Source organism: Entelurus aequoreus, linkage group LG11 (assembly GCF_033978785.1).
Source record: "Entelurus aequoreus isolate RoL-2023_Sb linkage group LG11, RoL_Eaeq_v1.1, whole genome shotgun sequence".
Taxonomy (NCBI): Eukaryota; Metazoa; Chordata; class Actinopteri; order Syngnathiformes; family Syngnathidae; genus Entelurus; species Entelurus aequoreus.
Window position 1 is genome coordinate 28192245 of NC_084741.1, and position 14421 is coordinate 28206665.

Here is a 14421-nt window from a genome sequence, read left to right on the forward strand (position 1 = left end):
GCTGTTGGGAATTTGCACAATTTGTGACAGCTTTTCCAAGTGTGACGTCAGTGGATATCTTTGTATATGGTAGCGATTTACCAAAAGAGCTTTGAGCGAATCCGCTATTTTTAATTTATGTACGAGCGTTTGTAGCTCAAAAACATGCCCACGGTATGACCCGAAGAAGGAAAATCCCACCACAGGTTACTATACACTTCTATAAAAATTTTTAATAAACCTTTATTTATAAACTGCAACATTTACAAACAGCTGAGAAACAATAATCAAAATAAGTATGGTGCCAGTATGCTGTTATTTTTCAATAAAATACTGGATAGGATAGAAATGTAGTTTGTCTCTTTTATCCGATTATTAATTGATTAATCAAAGTAATAATCGACAGATTAATCGATTATCAAATTAATCGTTAGTTGCAGCCCTAATTTTCATCTGAAGAATTAAGAAGTGACAAGTGGGAAAAAGTATCTCTTCATGTGTGCCAACCACTTTAAAGATTCCTGCTTCACAAATCAGCGGCAACCTCAAGATGAAAGATGGATTTTTCCAAAAGCTACTATTATTAGCGGACTAAGTGCCTGTTATTTATGTCAATGGAGGAGTCAATGAAACGCTAAGTAGAAACAGTAGGTTGGCAATGTTTGAATGATACGTCAGCAATGTTGGCTCGAGTTTTATTGTGACTTAGCTTTCTAATGTAGGACCACAGCTTCACCAATCTCTGTGAATATTTCCCGAAAAATTACTTTTAAGGATACGATTAATGTGGCGACAGACATATAATACGAACCATTGTGATGCATTCAGTTCAAGACTTTCTGCTGAAGTTTCTTTTTGTGCCATTGCTGTTTCCATTTATGTTGCAGCTCAAGTTGAATATGCTTAGACTAAGATATTTTTCCTTGCGGGAAAGGTCTCTCTCGAACTACAAATATGGCTGCCGCAACACGGATGAAGGTTCAGTCACTGAGAGGGCGGGTTTCATTTGCATCTTGACAACGCCGCCTCTCAAAACGGCTTGTTTCCAGAGGCAGCTAGAAAGTGGCTAGAAGATATGTCTTTAAAGCAAAAATGATGCTACCTTTTGACTGAAAAACTATCATTACATGTCATGTAAACCAAAAAGAAGTGTTTTATACATTGAAAAAAATTATAATAGGTCCCCTTTAAGTGTATACTTGCAAAATGAGCTACAAACACTAGCATGAAACATTAGCATGTTAAAATACTGTTTACATGCGTCAAGTACCTGCACGAATAGCCTAAAAAGCTAACATGCTAATGTTAGCATGCAAAAAGTAAACATGTGTATGAATGCTGAAAAAAAGGACACAAAGGAGATACTTGTTCCAGTGGAATCCAGTCCGCTTATGTTGACATGTGTTGTAGTAGTGTTAACTTCATCGTCATTGCTAAGCAGCGTCTTTTTGCAAAAGAAGATTAGTGTTTGTCAAAATCCCTAAAAAAAGAAAGAATGGTGGGAGGGGATATGTGTCCAATTGCTCATAGCGACGCGAGCCAGCCAATTTGAGGAACGTTGACATATATTAATCAATCAATCAATCAATCAGTGTTTACCTATATAGCCCTAAATCACGAGTGTCTCAAAGGGCTGCACAAGCCACAACGACATCCTCGGCTCAGATCCCACATCAGGGCAAGGAAAAACTCAACCCAATGGGACAATGAGAAACCTTGAAGGGGACCGCAGATGTGGGGGCCCCCCCCCTGGGCGACCGGTGCAATGGACGTCGAGTGGATCTAGCATAATATTATGAGAGTCCAGTCCATAATAGATCTAACATAATAGTGAGAGTCCAGTCCATAGTGGGGCCAGCAGGAGACCATCCCGAGCGGAGACAGGTCAGCAGCACAGAGACGTCCCCAACCGATGCACAGGTGAGCGGTCCACCCCGGGTCCCGACTTTGGACAGCCAGTGCTTCGTCCGTGGCTACCGAACCTGTGCCCCCCCTCCACGAAGGAGAGTGGGGCAGAGTGTTTTACTTTGCACTTGACTCTCTCAGTGCGTTACCGTTTTTGTACACATTTGTATTAGTGACAAAGTTGTGGCAGTTGTCAGTTAGAAAAGGTCAGACAAAAACCGAATCATGCAAAAAATCATACAAAAATCGAATAAGAAATCTCATAAGAAATGGTGTAAATTAAGCTTTAGCTATGGAATTATTTTAGTAAACGAGTAATCTATGGATTAGTTTGTTCAATTAATCGCATTAAACACACTTTTTAGCTTCAATGCGTAATTTAGGGAAAATAGTTGAAATAAATATTTTTCTGTTTACAATTAACTTTTTTTTTTTCTAATAAATGCATCTCATCAACTTTAAAATTGCATTTTTCCACATGTGTGCATTAATAACAAAATAAAATGAAATCACAGCACCCACTCACCACTGCTCTCATGCACGCTCTTTGGCCTTTTAGAAACTAAGTCTGCATATTTAAAGTTCCAGGCACTCCATGCAGTCCGGATTTTATCAAGTTTCATTAAACGATTAGTTGTATCAGTTGTATCAACAGAATATAAATCCAATCTTTCTTTAATCCATTAATCATTGTAGCTGTAATGTTAATCCAATTACTCTGTTCCAGACACCCAAAAATATAGGCGCAAAACACATTTTATAGACAATATTTTTAGTTTAAAGTACAGAAAAATCTAAATGAATGAATGAAATGGATAAATGAACATCTCAAAAAAAGCCATCACTTTTATGCTTTCTGAAGAGGTGGAGGTGGAGGAGGAGGAAAAGGAAAAGTAAGAACAACTGATTTACTTTGTGACAAGTTCTTGAATTCAATATTGTTTTTTTACCAAAGTGTCCGGACGCTCAACTTTCTTTGGCCCCACGGTAAAACTGGGCAATAAATTGAATTTTAATCTCGATTTAGATTTTGGTTTCTCACAATCATAAATTGCTAAAATCAAAAACAAAAACGTTTTAGTCTCTACTAGAAGTTTGGGATCTCACCATGGTTGCTACTTTTTACTAGACACAGCACCCGTGTGCCTAACACAAAAATGTATTCCAATAAACGAAAAAGTCCGGCAAAACTGACTATTATTGTTTTTTTGTATTGCTATTATTTAAATTTATGTTGTTACTATTATTATTATCATTATATATTACTTGTTGTTTATTCGTAACTAATTTATATCGGGTGGTTCTTTTTAATTTTATTTAAAGTTGAGTTGATGGTACAAAAAATACTCATGTTTTCAAATGAATTAATAATCTTGTTATTAACCGTGATTTCAATATCAATCGAAATAATCGAAATATTTTTACCATAATCATCCAGCCCTATTCCACAGTGGATTATGTTGTGGTCATGCTCAATAAAAACACAGTATTAAAGACCAACGAGTGTTTGTTAACTCGATTCTGCGGAATAAAACATGGACAAACCTACTAGTTTTGTTTCGTGTGATGTTTGGCCGTATGATATAAGACAAAATATTTGTCAAAAACCAAAACATTCTGAGGAAAGCGAGGTAAGTTGTAAGAAGTTTTGTTGAAGTGAGCGCCCATTGCTGCATTAATAACATGACATCAACGTAATGAAAAGTGAGCACAAATGAAACCCCTCCTTTTTCGTGTCACAGTCGATGATTGATTTGACCTCTTTTGGTGCATTTTAGGCTGGTTATTGGTTGACGCTGACATGCTTAATGATGTTTCATCTTCCCGAATAAAGCAGGTTTTATTGCACTCATGCGCCATAATCCGCTATTGGCCACCAGCCAAAAAAACTGGCACTCCCCCCCCCCACTGTATGTAAAAAAAGTGTCCTTTATGAATGGGCCAGGACAGCGGCGCTAATGTGACATGATTTGGCGCGGGCAATAAGTGCTAAACTAATCCATTCTAATCAAATTTGCTCTTATTTATTCTGGCCCAATCAGAGCTTGATCACATAGACAGAAGCCCCGAGGACCAAGCAGCCTCGCGCGGCCTAATTGCATCACATCACCACTGCGTGTGGCACACAGCTTGAAATTGCATTAGCACAGCGTATGTTATATGTATGCACTAACGCACCCCCCCACACACGCGCGCACGCACGCACAGACGTCCGCCGGGACCGCGCCCGAGTGCCGCCTTGTGTGACATGACAGCCGCCCATGACCTGTCATTAATAAGGCGGCCGGGCAGCTGTCTGGATGAATGCAGGACACATCATCAGACGCCGCAGTCTTGATGTTCGATGTGTGCAGGAATGTCCTTCCTGTGGACTCATCACATGTTCTGCTTGCAGTATTCCCGGCAACCTGAGACAGTTCGTGTTGGACCTGCACTCCGGCAAACTGCACAGAGAGTTTCACCACGGCCCTGACCCCACCGACAGCACGCCTGGACAGGTTTGACACTAGACATAATAACGTCACATAAGGACATCCATTACAAGAGCTGGAACAATTAACTTCATCATCACTAAGCAGCGTTACATTACAATCACATGCATTCGCTTATAAAACACATTATAACGGGACTGGGCTTGGTAACTTAGCTCATACACACCTGGTCTGCCAGAGCATATGAAGACGTAACTTGCTGCTGTATTTAGCGAGTAATCAAGCCAATATGAGATATTCTTTATGAAGTGAAGACTTTTGGAGACTAACATGGTTTAGTGAAATGTCTCCTGAGGTTAATATACTGATTGAGTCAAGGTTTCAATGTGTGTGGGTCAAGACAAACAATACAACAGTTGAGTTTTTTGGGGGGAGTTATTCAACTGTGGCATCGTCAGAGAAAAAATGTATCGGCTTCCCTTTGGTGTTTCATAGCGCATAACTGTGGTGCGTTCAAGAACGATCAATCAAAATGATTATAGATTATATAGTTTAGATTATAAATCAGGCGTCTCACTTGTGTAGTAGAAGGTTGTGGCCAGAAACCGAGAAGTTGGTCACCTTTGACGTTCAGTTTAGACCCGGAGATGGCGAGAAAGACACACACAAAAAAAAACGCTCGCACGCACACACCTTATTTAATTTTTTTATAACCTCCGGGTGGATTAGTCAGTCGGCATCCCAGCGAGAAAGTGTTTCACTAAAGCTGGATCTACTTATCACTATACTTGCCAACCCTCCCAGGAAAGTCCTGAATTTCAGTACCCCTTGAATTTCTCCCGATTTCCACCTGGACAATATTGCTACACCATCCTCCACTGGGCGCAGTTTCCATCCGGACAATAAAAGCGGACGGAAAGCGAATCTGAATTAAAACAAAGGCACAAGTCATACACAATCATAATTGTAATCCTTTCAATAACCCTCTTGGCCCCTTCTGAAAAAATGGTTTGATCCACACCAATGATCCCTCTGAGGTGCACACCTGTGCAATTGTGCGCTGCTCCCTTCTCCTCTGCAAACGGAAAATCTGTGCAGCGCATGAAATCCAAATTCAACTTAAACTCTAAAGAAAATTAACACATAACAAATTATTCTGTACCATTTTTAACAAGTGGCGACTTGTCCAGGATGTACCCTGCTTTCTACCTGAATGCAGCTGGGATAGGCTCCCACCCTGCCCTCCCCATAAAACAATGACGACATCAGCCGAGACGTTTTAAGGAAGAGGAGGGGCAGTGCATCAACAATACTTTTGAGTAAAACTGATTACTGTGCGTACACCAAAACAACATCAGCAACAAAACTACTATCTAACAATACTGATCACTTATTAAATAATTATATGTCGTATTGACAGCAGGCGCTCGCTTCCTTTCATTAGTGTCAAAAGACCCAAACACTTGGCTCAGCCAGTAATGCGTTCCAGCCACAAAAATAGTCGGACAACTCTTTTGTAATGACACATTGAAGTTCCACTCAGTGATTATTATTAATAATTACTGAGTAACTGAATCATAACCTTTGTTAGCTGCTCATAATTACGAGTATCCGACAAAGGTCAGTTACGTTATTATTAGAGATGAATGCTTTAAAATGTAACATCGGAAATTATCGGTATCGGTTTTATTATCGGTATCGGTTTTTTATTTATTTTTATTTTTATTAAATCAACATAAAAAACACAAGATATACTTACAATTAGTACACCACCCCAAAAAACCTCCCTCCCCCATTTACACTCATTCACACTCATTCACACAAAAGGGTTGTTTCTTTCTGTTATTAATATTCTGGTTCCTACATTATATATTATATAATTATAGTCTGCAAGGGATACAGTCCGTAAGCACACATGATTGTGCGTGCTGCTGGTCCACTAATAGTACTAACCTTTAACAGTTAATTTTACTAATTTTCATTAATTACTAGTTTCTATGTAACTGTTTTTATATTATTTTACTTTCTTTTTTATTCAAGACAATGTTTTTAATTTATTTATCTTATTTTATTTTTTTATTTTTTTTTAAAAAGGACCTTATCTTCACTATACCTGGTTGTCCAAATTAAGCATACTAATGTGTTAATTCCACGACTGTATATATCGATATCGGTTGATATCGGTATCGGTAATTAAGAGTTGGACAATCAGAATATCGGATATCGGCAAAAAGCCATTATCGGACATCCCTAGTTATTATAATGTGTTCAATGTGGTCTTGTAAAATGTGTTATGAGTGGGACATTTAATAGCCTAAATACAAAAAAATTAGATGTTATAGATATTGAATATCTCCCTAATTCTGAGGTCTCAAGTTTGGCAAGTAAGTGTATCACTCAGCTTCTAAAACTTGAAGATCATCCTCCGTATATTCAGTCTGAAAAATAGAAGGTTCTGGATCATCATTTGTCCCAAAGTCGTCTGCGTTGGCTCTCAGGAAGTCTGCCATGATTAGTGTCGTTGTTGTTGTTAAAGGGAAAAGCGAACATTGTTATGCGTCTGTGAAATGATGATCAAAATACATCAATATTACACGTTACTACAGTGTTTCCCATTAACTGCCAAGATACCTGTGGCGGTGGGGGCGTGGCTATGGGCGAGGTCACCATGACATCATCGAGTAATTTGCATAATTTACTACAATGATATGATTTTCTCTAAAAAGGCTCAAAAAATGTATACTTACTAATTAATAATAACAGTTTTGTTTTAAACGTCCATCCATTCATCCATTTTACAATATAATTACAACACTTTATGTACATATTTATATACAGATTTGAACAATAAGTTATTCACTGAAATATATTTATATTATGACATTTATTGACCTTACGAAAGCTTTCGACCTTGTGAGCAGGAGTGGCCTCTTTCAGCTGGTTGAACGGATAGGCTGTCCCCCCAAACTCCTTTGCATCCTCCAGTCCTTCCACACCGACATGCATGGCACCATCCAGTTCGATGGGTCCACATCAAACCCCTTCAAAATCTGCTGTGGTGTCAAGCAGTGATGCGTGCTGGCGCCCACCCTGTTTGGGATCTTCTTTTCCCTCCTCCTGCGCAAAGCATTTAGTACAGCAACTGAAGGAGTCTACCTTCACACAAGGACAGACGGTAAACTGTTCAACCATGCCCGTCTGAAAGCCAAAACAAAGGTCAGGCCACTCGTCATCCGGGACATGCTGTTTGCTGACGACGCAGTAGTGGTAGCACACTCCCAGGAGCACCTGCAAACCCTAATGGACCAGTTCACCAAAGCCTGTCAGGACTTCAGCCTGACCATCAGTCTGAGCAAAACCAAGACGATGGGACAGGGAACTGAACCACCCCCCTCTATCACCATCAACAACTACACCCTGGAAGTCGTAAACACCTTCACCTACCTCGGTTCCACCATCACCGACAACCTGTCACTCGATGCCGAACTCAGTGGCCGCATCGGAAAAGCTGCCTCAACTTTTGGGAAGCTTACAGCGAGAGTATGGGAAAACAGCAAGTTCACTATCCACACTAAGGTGCAGGTGTACAGAGCCTGTGTCACCAGCACTCTACTGTACGGTAGTGAAACCTGGACCCTATACTCCCACCAAGAGCGGCGGCTAAACATCTTCCATCTTCGCTAACTTAGGCGTCTACTGGGCATCACCTGGAGGGACAGGATCACAAACCAATCAGTCCTGGAAAGAGCACAGCTTCCCAGCAAGTGCTCCCTACTGAGGCAGCGACGTCTCCGCTGGCTGGGCCATGCCTGGCGGATGGACGATGGGCAAATCCCAAAGGACATCCTCTATGCTGAACTCACAACTGGCAAGAGGCAGATTGGCCGTCCCCAGCTGCGTTACAAGGACGTCTGCAAACAAGACCTCAAGTCTTTTGACATCAGCCCCGACAGCTGGGAAGATGCAGCCCAGGACCGCCTTCAGTGGCAGCAGGCACTCAGCAGCGGGCTGCTCAAGTCAGAAACCACCCTGGCCCAACACCATGAGGCTAAGAGGGCAAAGAGAAAGAAACAGGGCTCTGCGACACCGGCAACATCTATGGGACCGGTCTGGATATGTGACATCTGCGGCCGGGAATGTCTCTCACGAATTGGCCTACAAAGCCACAGGAGACGCTGCGACAAGACCTGACTCCGAGGCACAGGAAATCAATGGTCTTCCGAGACTGCGATGCCGATGATGATGATAATGATTTATTGATTGTGGTTCTTACGAAAAATATATCTTATAAAATATAAAAGCTAAAATGTCTCATAAAGCTCTGCCCCTTTAATTAGTGCATACTAAATAATTTAACTTTAGCCTACTACTACAACCATATCATTTACCAGCAACATAAAGTGAAACAGAGGCAGAGGTGTCCTGCCACAGTCAGTAACAAATAAACAGAAAACAGTACTGGTGGTAGATAGACACAGAGCTTCATCAAACATCTGATCCACTGAACAAAGAGCTCCAAAAATCTTGAACTTTAGACTGCCATCAGTTTTACTCCCTACACTTAACCATGTGTTTCCTCCTGCCTGCAGACTTTGCACCCTTTGTTATATATACACATGTTGTGTTTCTAATATAAATACATTTAATAAAGTCAAATACAAATAAGGCAACAAGAGAAGTATCCTACACTTTTGTAAAGTAAATCTGAACAGCCGATATGGGCATCTACATCAACTATATGATTTGCCTGAGAAGCTGGAGAGGACAAAAAAAAATTTTTTTTTAAATTAAAAATTGTTTTTTAATTTGTGGCGGACATAATTCTTTTGTGGCGGGCCGCCACAAATAAATGAATGTGTGGGAAACACTGTACTATGAATGTGCCTGTTACTACATTACATATACACTACCGTTCAAAAGTTTGGGGTCACCCAAACCGTTTTGTGGAATAGCCTTCATTTCTAAGAACAAGAATAGACTGTCGAGTTTCAGATGAAAGTTCTCTTTTTCTGGCCATTTTGAGCGTTTAATTGACCCCACAAATGTGATGCTCCAGAAACTCAATCTGCTTAAAGGAAGGTCAGTTTTGTAGCTTCTGTAACGAGCTAAACTGTTTTCAGATGTGTGAACATGATTGCACAAGGGTTTTCTAATCATCAATTAGCCTTCTGAGCCAATGAGCAAACACATTGTACCATTAGAACACTGGAGTGATAGTTGCTGGAAATGGGCCTCTATACACACCTATGTAGATATTGTACCAAAAACCAGACATTTGCAGCTAGAATAGTCATTTACCACATTAGCGATGTATAGAGTGTATTTCTTTAAAGTTAAGACTAGTTTAAAGTTATCTTCATTGAAAAGTACAGTGCTTTTCCTTCAAAAATAAGAACATTTCAATGTGACCCCAAACTTTTGAACGGTAGTGTATACTTAGTGTGTATATAAAGCCTTGTTTGGGGTTTATGGATGTTTTTTAGAGTGCTGCACAGGCGGAATAGAGCGACTACCAATGGCTCCATTGTTAGCTGACTTTTGCTAGCGTTTATTTACGAGTTAGAATGCGTAAAAAAGAGAAAAACGTGTTCTTGTCTCACAGAAGGATTGTGAATTATAGACAAAGTAAAAAAAAAGAAGTGCAGTTTCCCTTTGACGTTTGTAGGTTTCAGTGTGCACAATCACATGTCTTAGTTGCTCAGACAGAATTGTGTTTGTATACGTTTAGCTTGGGGCATATATTTTTTCTATTGAGGAAAGGCGTTAAAGACTTGTATTCATGTTAGCATTTTAAACCAGCTAGCAATTAGCGATGCCAGCTGTAGCTAGCGATTAGTGGGGCCAGCTTTCTTTTCCAGGATTTGAGCTGTATCGCCAGGCTGATTTCATCCTATTGCGAGTATCACTCACAACTTGACCATAGTTTCACATTTAAAACCGTGCCAACAGCCTTTGACACACTTTTGTCACGTGGGTGTCTGTGTCGCCGCTCCAGATCTCTGGTGTGTGAGTGAGTGATGGGAAGAAAAGTGGTTTGGTGTTAACATTTTATTTGATATGTAGGAGTCAACTGGGTAAACGAGGAGACTCTCCCTCCATTGTCGCTAATTCGCAGATCTTGTTATAGGTGATGTGTTCAGTGGAGCTGGGTTTTGGCAGTTTCCTTTGCCTAGTTGTAGTTACTTCCAGTGGGTTGAACCCAGGGGGAGGAAAAGTGAGATTTGTGGGTCAGATTTTTTAAATCAGCAGCCTAATTCCTGTTTCATGTTGATCCACAATAATTAAGACTAGAGGTGGGAATCTTTGGGCACCTCACCATTAGATTTCAATCACGATTCGATAAAAATCGATTATTGATGCATCTTTAATTTATGTACACTACCGTTCAAAAGTTTGGGGTCACCCAAACAATTTAGTGGAATAGCCTTCATTTCTAAGAACAAGAATAGACTGTCGAGTTTCAGATGAAAGTTCTCTTTTTCTGGCCATTTTGAGCGTTTAATTGACCCCACAAATGTGATGCTCCAGAAATGCTGGTCGGATCTTTGGGTGAGGTGGTTCACTGAAGTCAGCCACATTTTAGAACTGTCTGCATGATTTTATTTACATTAAATAAATCGATTATTGACGATTTTATGATTGCTCATGTTTGAATTGCGATTCATCCAAAAATGTGTTTATTTCCCCCACCTCTAATCAACACATACAGTACAGGCCAAAAGTTTGGACACACCTTCTCCTCATTCAATGCGTTTTCTTTATTTTCATGACTATTTACATTGTAGATTGTCACTGAAGGCATCAAAACTATGAATGAACACATGTGGAGTTATGTACTTAACAAAAAAAGGTTGAATAACTGAAAACATGTTTTATATTCTAGTTCCTTCAAAATAGCCACCCTTCGCTCTGATGACTGCTCCGCACACTCTTGGCATTCTCTCGATGGGCTTCAAGAGGTAGTCGCCTGAAATGGTTTTCACTTCACAGGTGTGCTTGAAGCTCATCGAGAGAATGCCAAGAGTTTTCAGTTATTTCACCTTTTTTTTTTTTTTTGTAAGTACCATATTTTTCTGTGTTTAAGTTTCACCGGAGTATAAGCCGCACCCGCCGAAAATGCATAACAAGGAAGGGAAAAAACATATATAAGTCGCACTGGAGTATAAGTCGCATTTTTTGGGGAAATTTATTTGATAAAACCCAACACCAAGAATAGACATTTGAAAGGCAATTTAAAATAAATAAAGAATAGTGAACAACAGGCTGAATAAGTGTACGTTATATGACGCATAAATAACCAACTGAGAACGTGCCTGGTATGTTAATGTAACATATTATGGTAAGAGTCATTCAAATAACTATAACATATACACTACCGTTCAAAAATTTGGGGTCACAATGAAATGTCCTTATTTTTGAAGGAAAAGCACTGTACTTTTCAATTAAGATAACTTTAAACTAGTCTTAACTTTAAATAAATACACTCTATACATTGCTAATGTGGTAAATGACTATTCTAGCTGCAAATGTCTGGTTTTTGGTGCAATATCTACATAGGTGTATAGAGGCCCATTTCCAGCAACTATCACTCCAGTGTTCTAATGGTACAATGTGTTTGCTCATTGGCTCAGAAGGCTAATTGATGATTAGAAAACTCTTGTGCAATCATGTTCACACATCTGAAATCAGTTTAGCTCGTTACAGAAGCTACAAAACTGACCTTCCTTTGAGCAGATTGAGTTTCTGGAGCATCACATTTGTGGGGTCAATTAAACGCTCAAAATGGCCAGAAAAAAAGAACTTTTATCTGAAACTCGACAGTCTATTCTTGTTCTTAGAAATGAAGGCTATTCCACAAAATGGTTTGAGTGACCCCAAACTTTTGAACAGTAGTGTAGAACATGCTATACGTTTACCAAACAATCTGTCACTCCTAATCGCTAAATCCCATGAAATTTTATACGTCTAGTCTCTTACGTGAATGAGCTAAATAATATTATTTTATATTTTCCGGTAATGTGTTAATAATTTCACACATAAGTCGCTCCCGAGTATAAGTTGCACCCCCGGTCAAACTATGAAAAAAACTGCGACTTATAGTCCGAAAAATACGGTATATAACTCCACATGTGTTCATTCATAGTTTTGATGGCGTCGGTGACAATCTACAATGCAAATAGTCATGAAAATAAAGAAAACACATTGAATGAGGAGAAGGTGTGTCCAAACTTTTGGCCTGTACTGTATATTCAACACACAGATTGTTAAACCAATACTTTCGCTCTTGTAATGGATCTCAAGAAATAAGTTCTGCTTCTTCCTACTCCTCTTCAGAGATGTTGTGTGCCGGTCAGCTCTTGAACGTAGCTTGTTAAGCCGTCAAAACATCAGCGACGACCATGTTAGCATTGAAAACTGCACCCGTGGCACCTTTCCCCCCTCTCACACCGTGGTCTCCCCCCAGGAGGAGATGGACGTGGCCAGCAACCCTCCAGAGAGCTCCTTCCAGAAACTGGCGCCCAGCGAGACTCGCTACACCATCCTCAGACGGGACGAGCTGTGACCTCAGCGCCGCTTTTCCAAAGTCACCCTTTTCGGTTGGGTGCCACGCCACGGCGGGGGTCAGGGGGTGAAGCGGGGAGGGAGGAGGGGCCGGGGTCAGGACAGGCCGACCGGGACAGAACAGCAACACCCAACACCTTTACTGAAGACGAAGAACTGAAGACACAAATGTTGGAATAACCTATATTTTCTTAAACATTTTTATTTGGGAATTTGAGGGCGGGGGTGTAAGTAAGCGTGTGGGTAGAAGTTTAAAAACAAGTCTTTTTACTTTCTTTTTTTTTTTGAGCTTGTACATATGTTCCATGGCATTTGTTGATCTAAATTAAATGGTTGTTTTCTTTATTTTTACTCCACTCCAGTCGTCGTGGAAAAGCACAACATTATCGTTGGTGCAATAATATCATCGTCGCCATTTTTAAGTCATGCAGGCTTCGTGAAGACTGACCTGGAACTTATTCTGTAGCAAAAAGCTACTTTGCATCTTGTATCCTCAGTGCCTAGAAATAGAAAGACAGAGCAGTCATCTTGGAAGGAAGAAAGATTTTCCAAATAACATCAATACTCTTAAGATGTGTTCAGAATACGGTCGTACTTCAGTTTTCACACGCCGCACTTTGCTCTCCATTCGGTTTTCAACAGACAATTTGGACAAAACTGCGCCCAGGTTTTGGTTTTCGCTCGGCCAAAGTCGCACGTAACAATCCACTCTTAGCGTTCTGTGTCTCGATGACTCCGCCTCTTATGTTTCTTTTGTTGAGTATGACTTCGAAATAAGCCACCGCGGGGCCAAAGAAAGTTGCGAGTGCCAGCACTTTGACAAATAAGGTGAGAAACACTATTGAATTTAAGAAAACTGGTAGCAAAGTACAAATCTCCCTCTGCTCTTTGAGTCTTCAATAAATGTTAATGGTAAATGTTCATTTCTATAAATTTCACATGGTTTTCTTCATGTAGAACATAATTAATCTATTAAATGGGTTTTGTGTCCATATTGTCTGGAACAAATTAATTGGTTTAACTTTTTTTTTCCAGTTTTTTTGTACATTTGGAGCAGATTACGAAATACTTAAATAATAAAAACTGAAGTACCACCGTACTTAAATAAAAAAATTGAAGTTCCACTGTACTTGAATAAGGAAAACTAAAGTTCCCCCATGCTTTAATATTGAAAATTGAAGTTGTACTTGGAGAAAAACTCCCTACGGTTTGTGTTCTAGGTCACCAACAAGTTTGAAGTCTCGTAATTCTTAAAAAAAAACTTTGAACTTTATTTTCAGCATGGCCCCAATTCTCTGTATTGTTGGATTTTATTTTGAAAGTATGCCAGGGGACAAAAAAAACTAACTCATTTTGTGGCGATACAACACATGTATTATATTAACACGCAAAAAAAAAAACATGTGTGCTAAGTTCTAACATGGGACCACTTTCCAGTTTTGGGAGTCCTCTGCAGAGTTTGACCCTGAACCCAAATGATCTCCACTGTGATGCAAAGTGAAAGAATGATCTTCTCGGCGCCATGTTTTGTGTTCCTGGGATG

General features: G+C 39.9%; 1 protein-coding gene across 1 annotated transcript in view; it reads left to right on the forward strand.

Moving 5' to 3' along the window:
- LOC133659949 (endoplasmic reticulum resident protein 44-like) overlaps positions 1–13223 on the forward strand; it is a 50996-nt gene extending 37773 nt beyond the window's left edge. Inside the window, exons 10-11 of the mRNA XM_062062891.1 lie at positions 4280–4382; positions 12781–13223. Of these exons, the coding sequence (XP_061918875.1) occupies positions 4280–4382; positions 12781–12879 (202 nt within the window). The 3' untranslated portion in view covers positions 12880–13223. The remainder of the gene's footprint in view (positions 1–4279; positions 4383–12780) is intronic.
- Positions 13224–14421: the final 1198 nt, after the last annotated feature.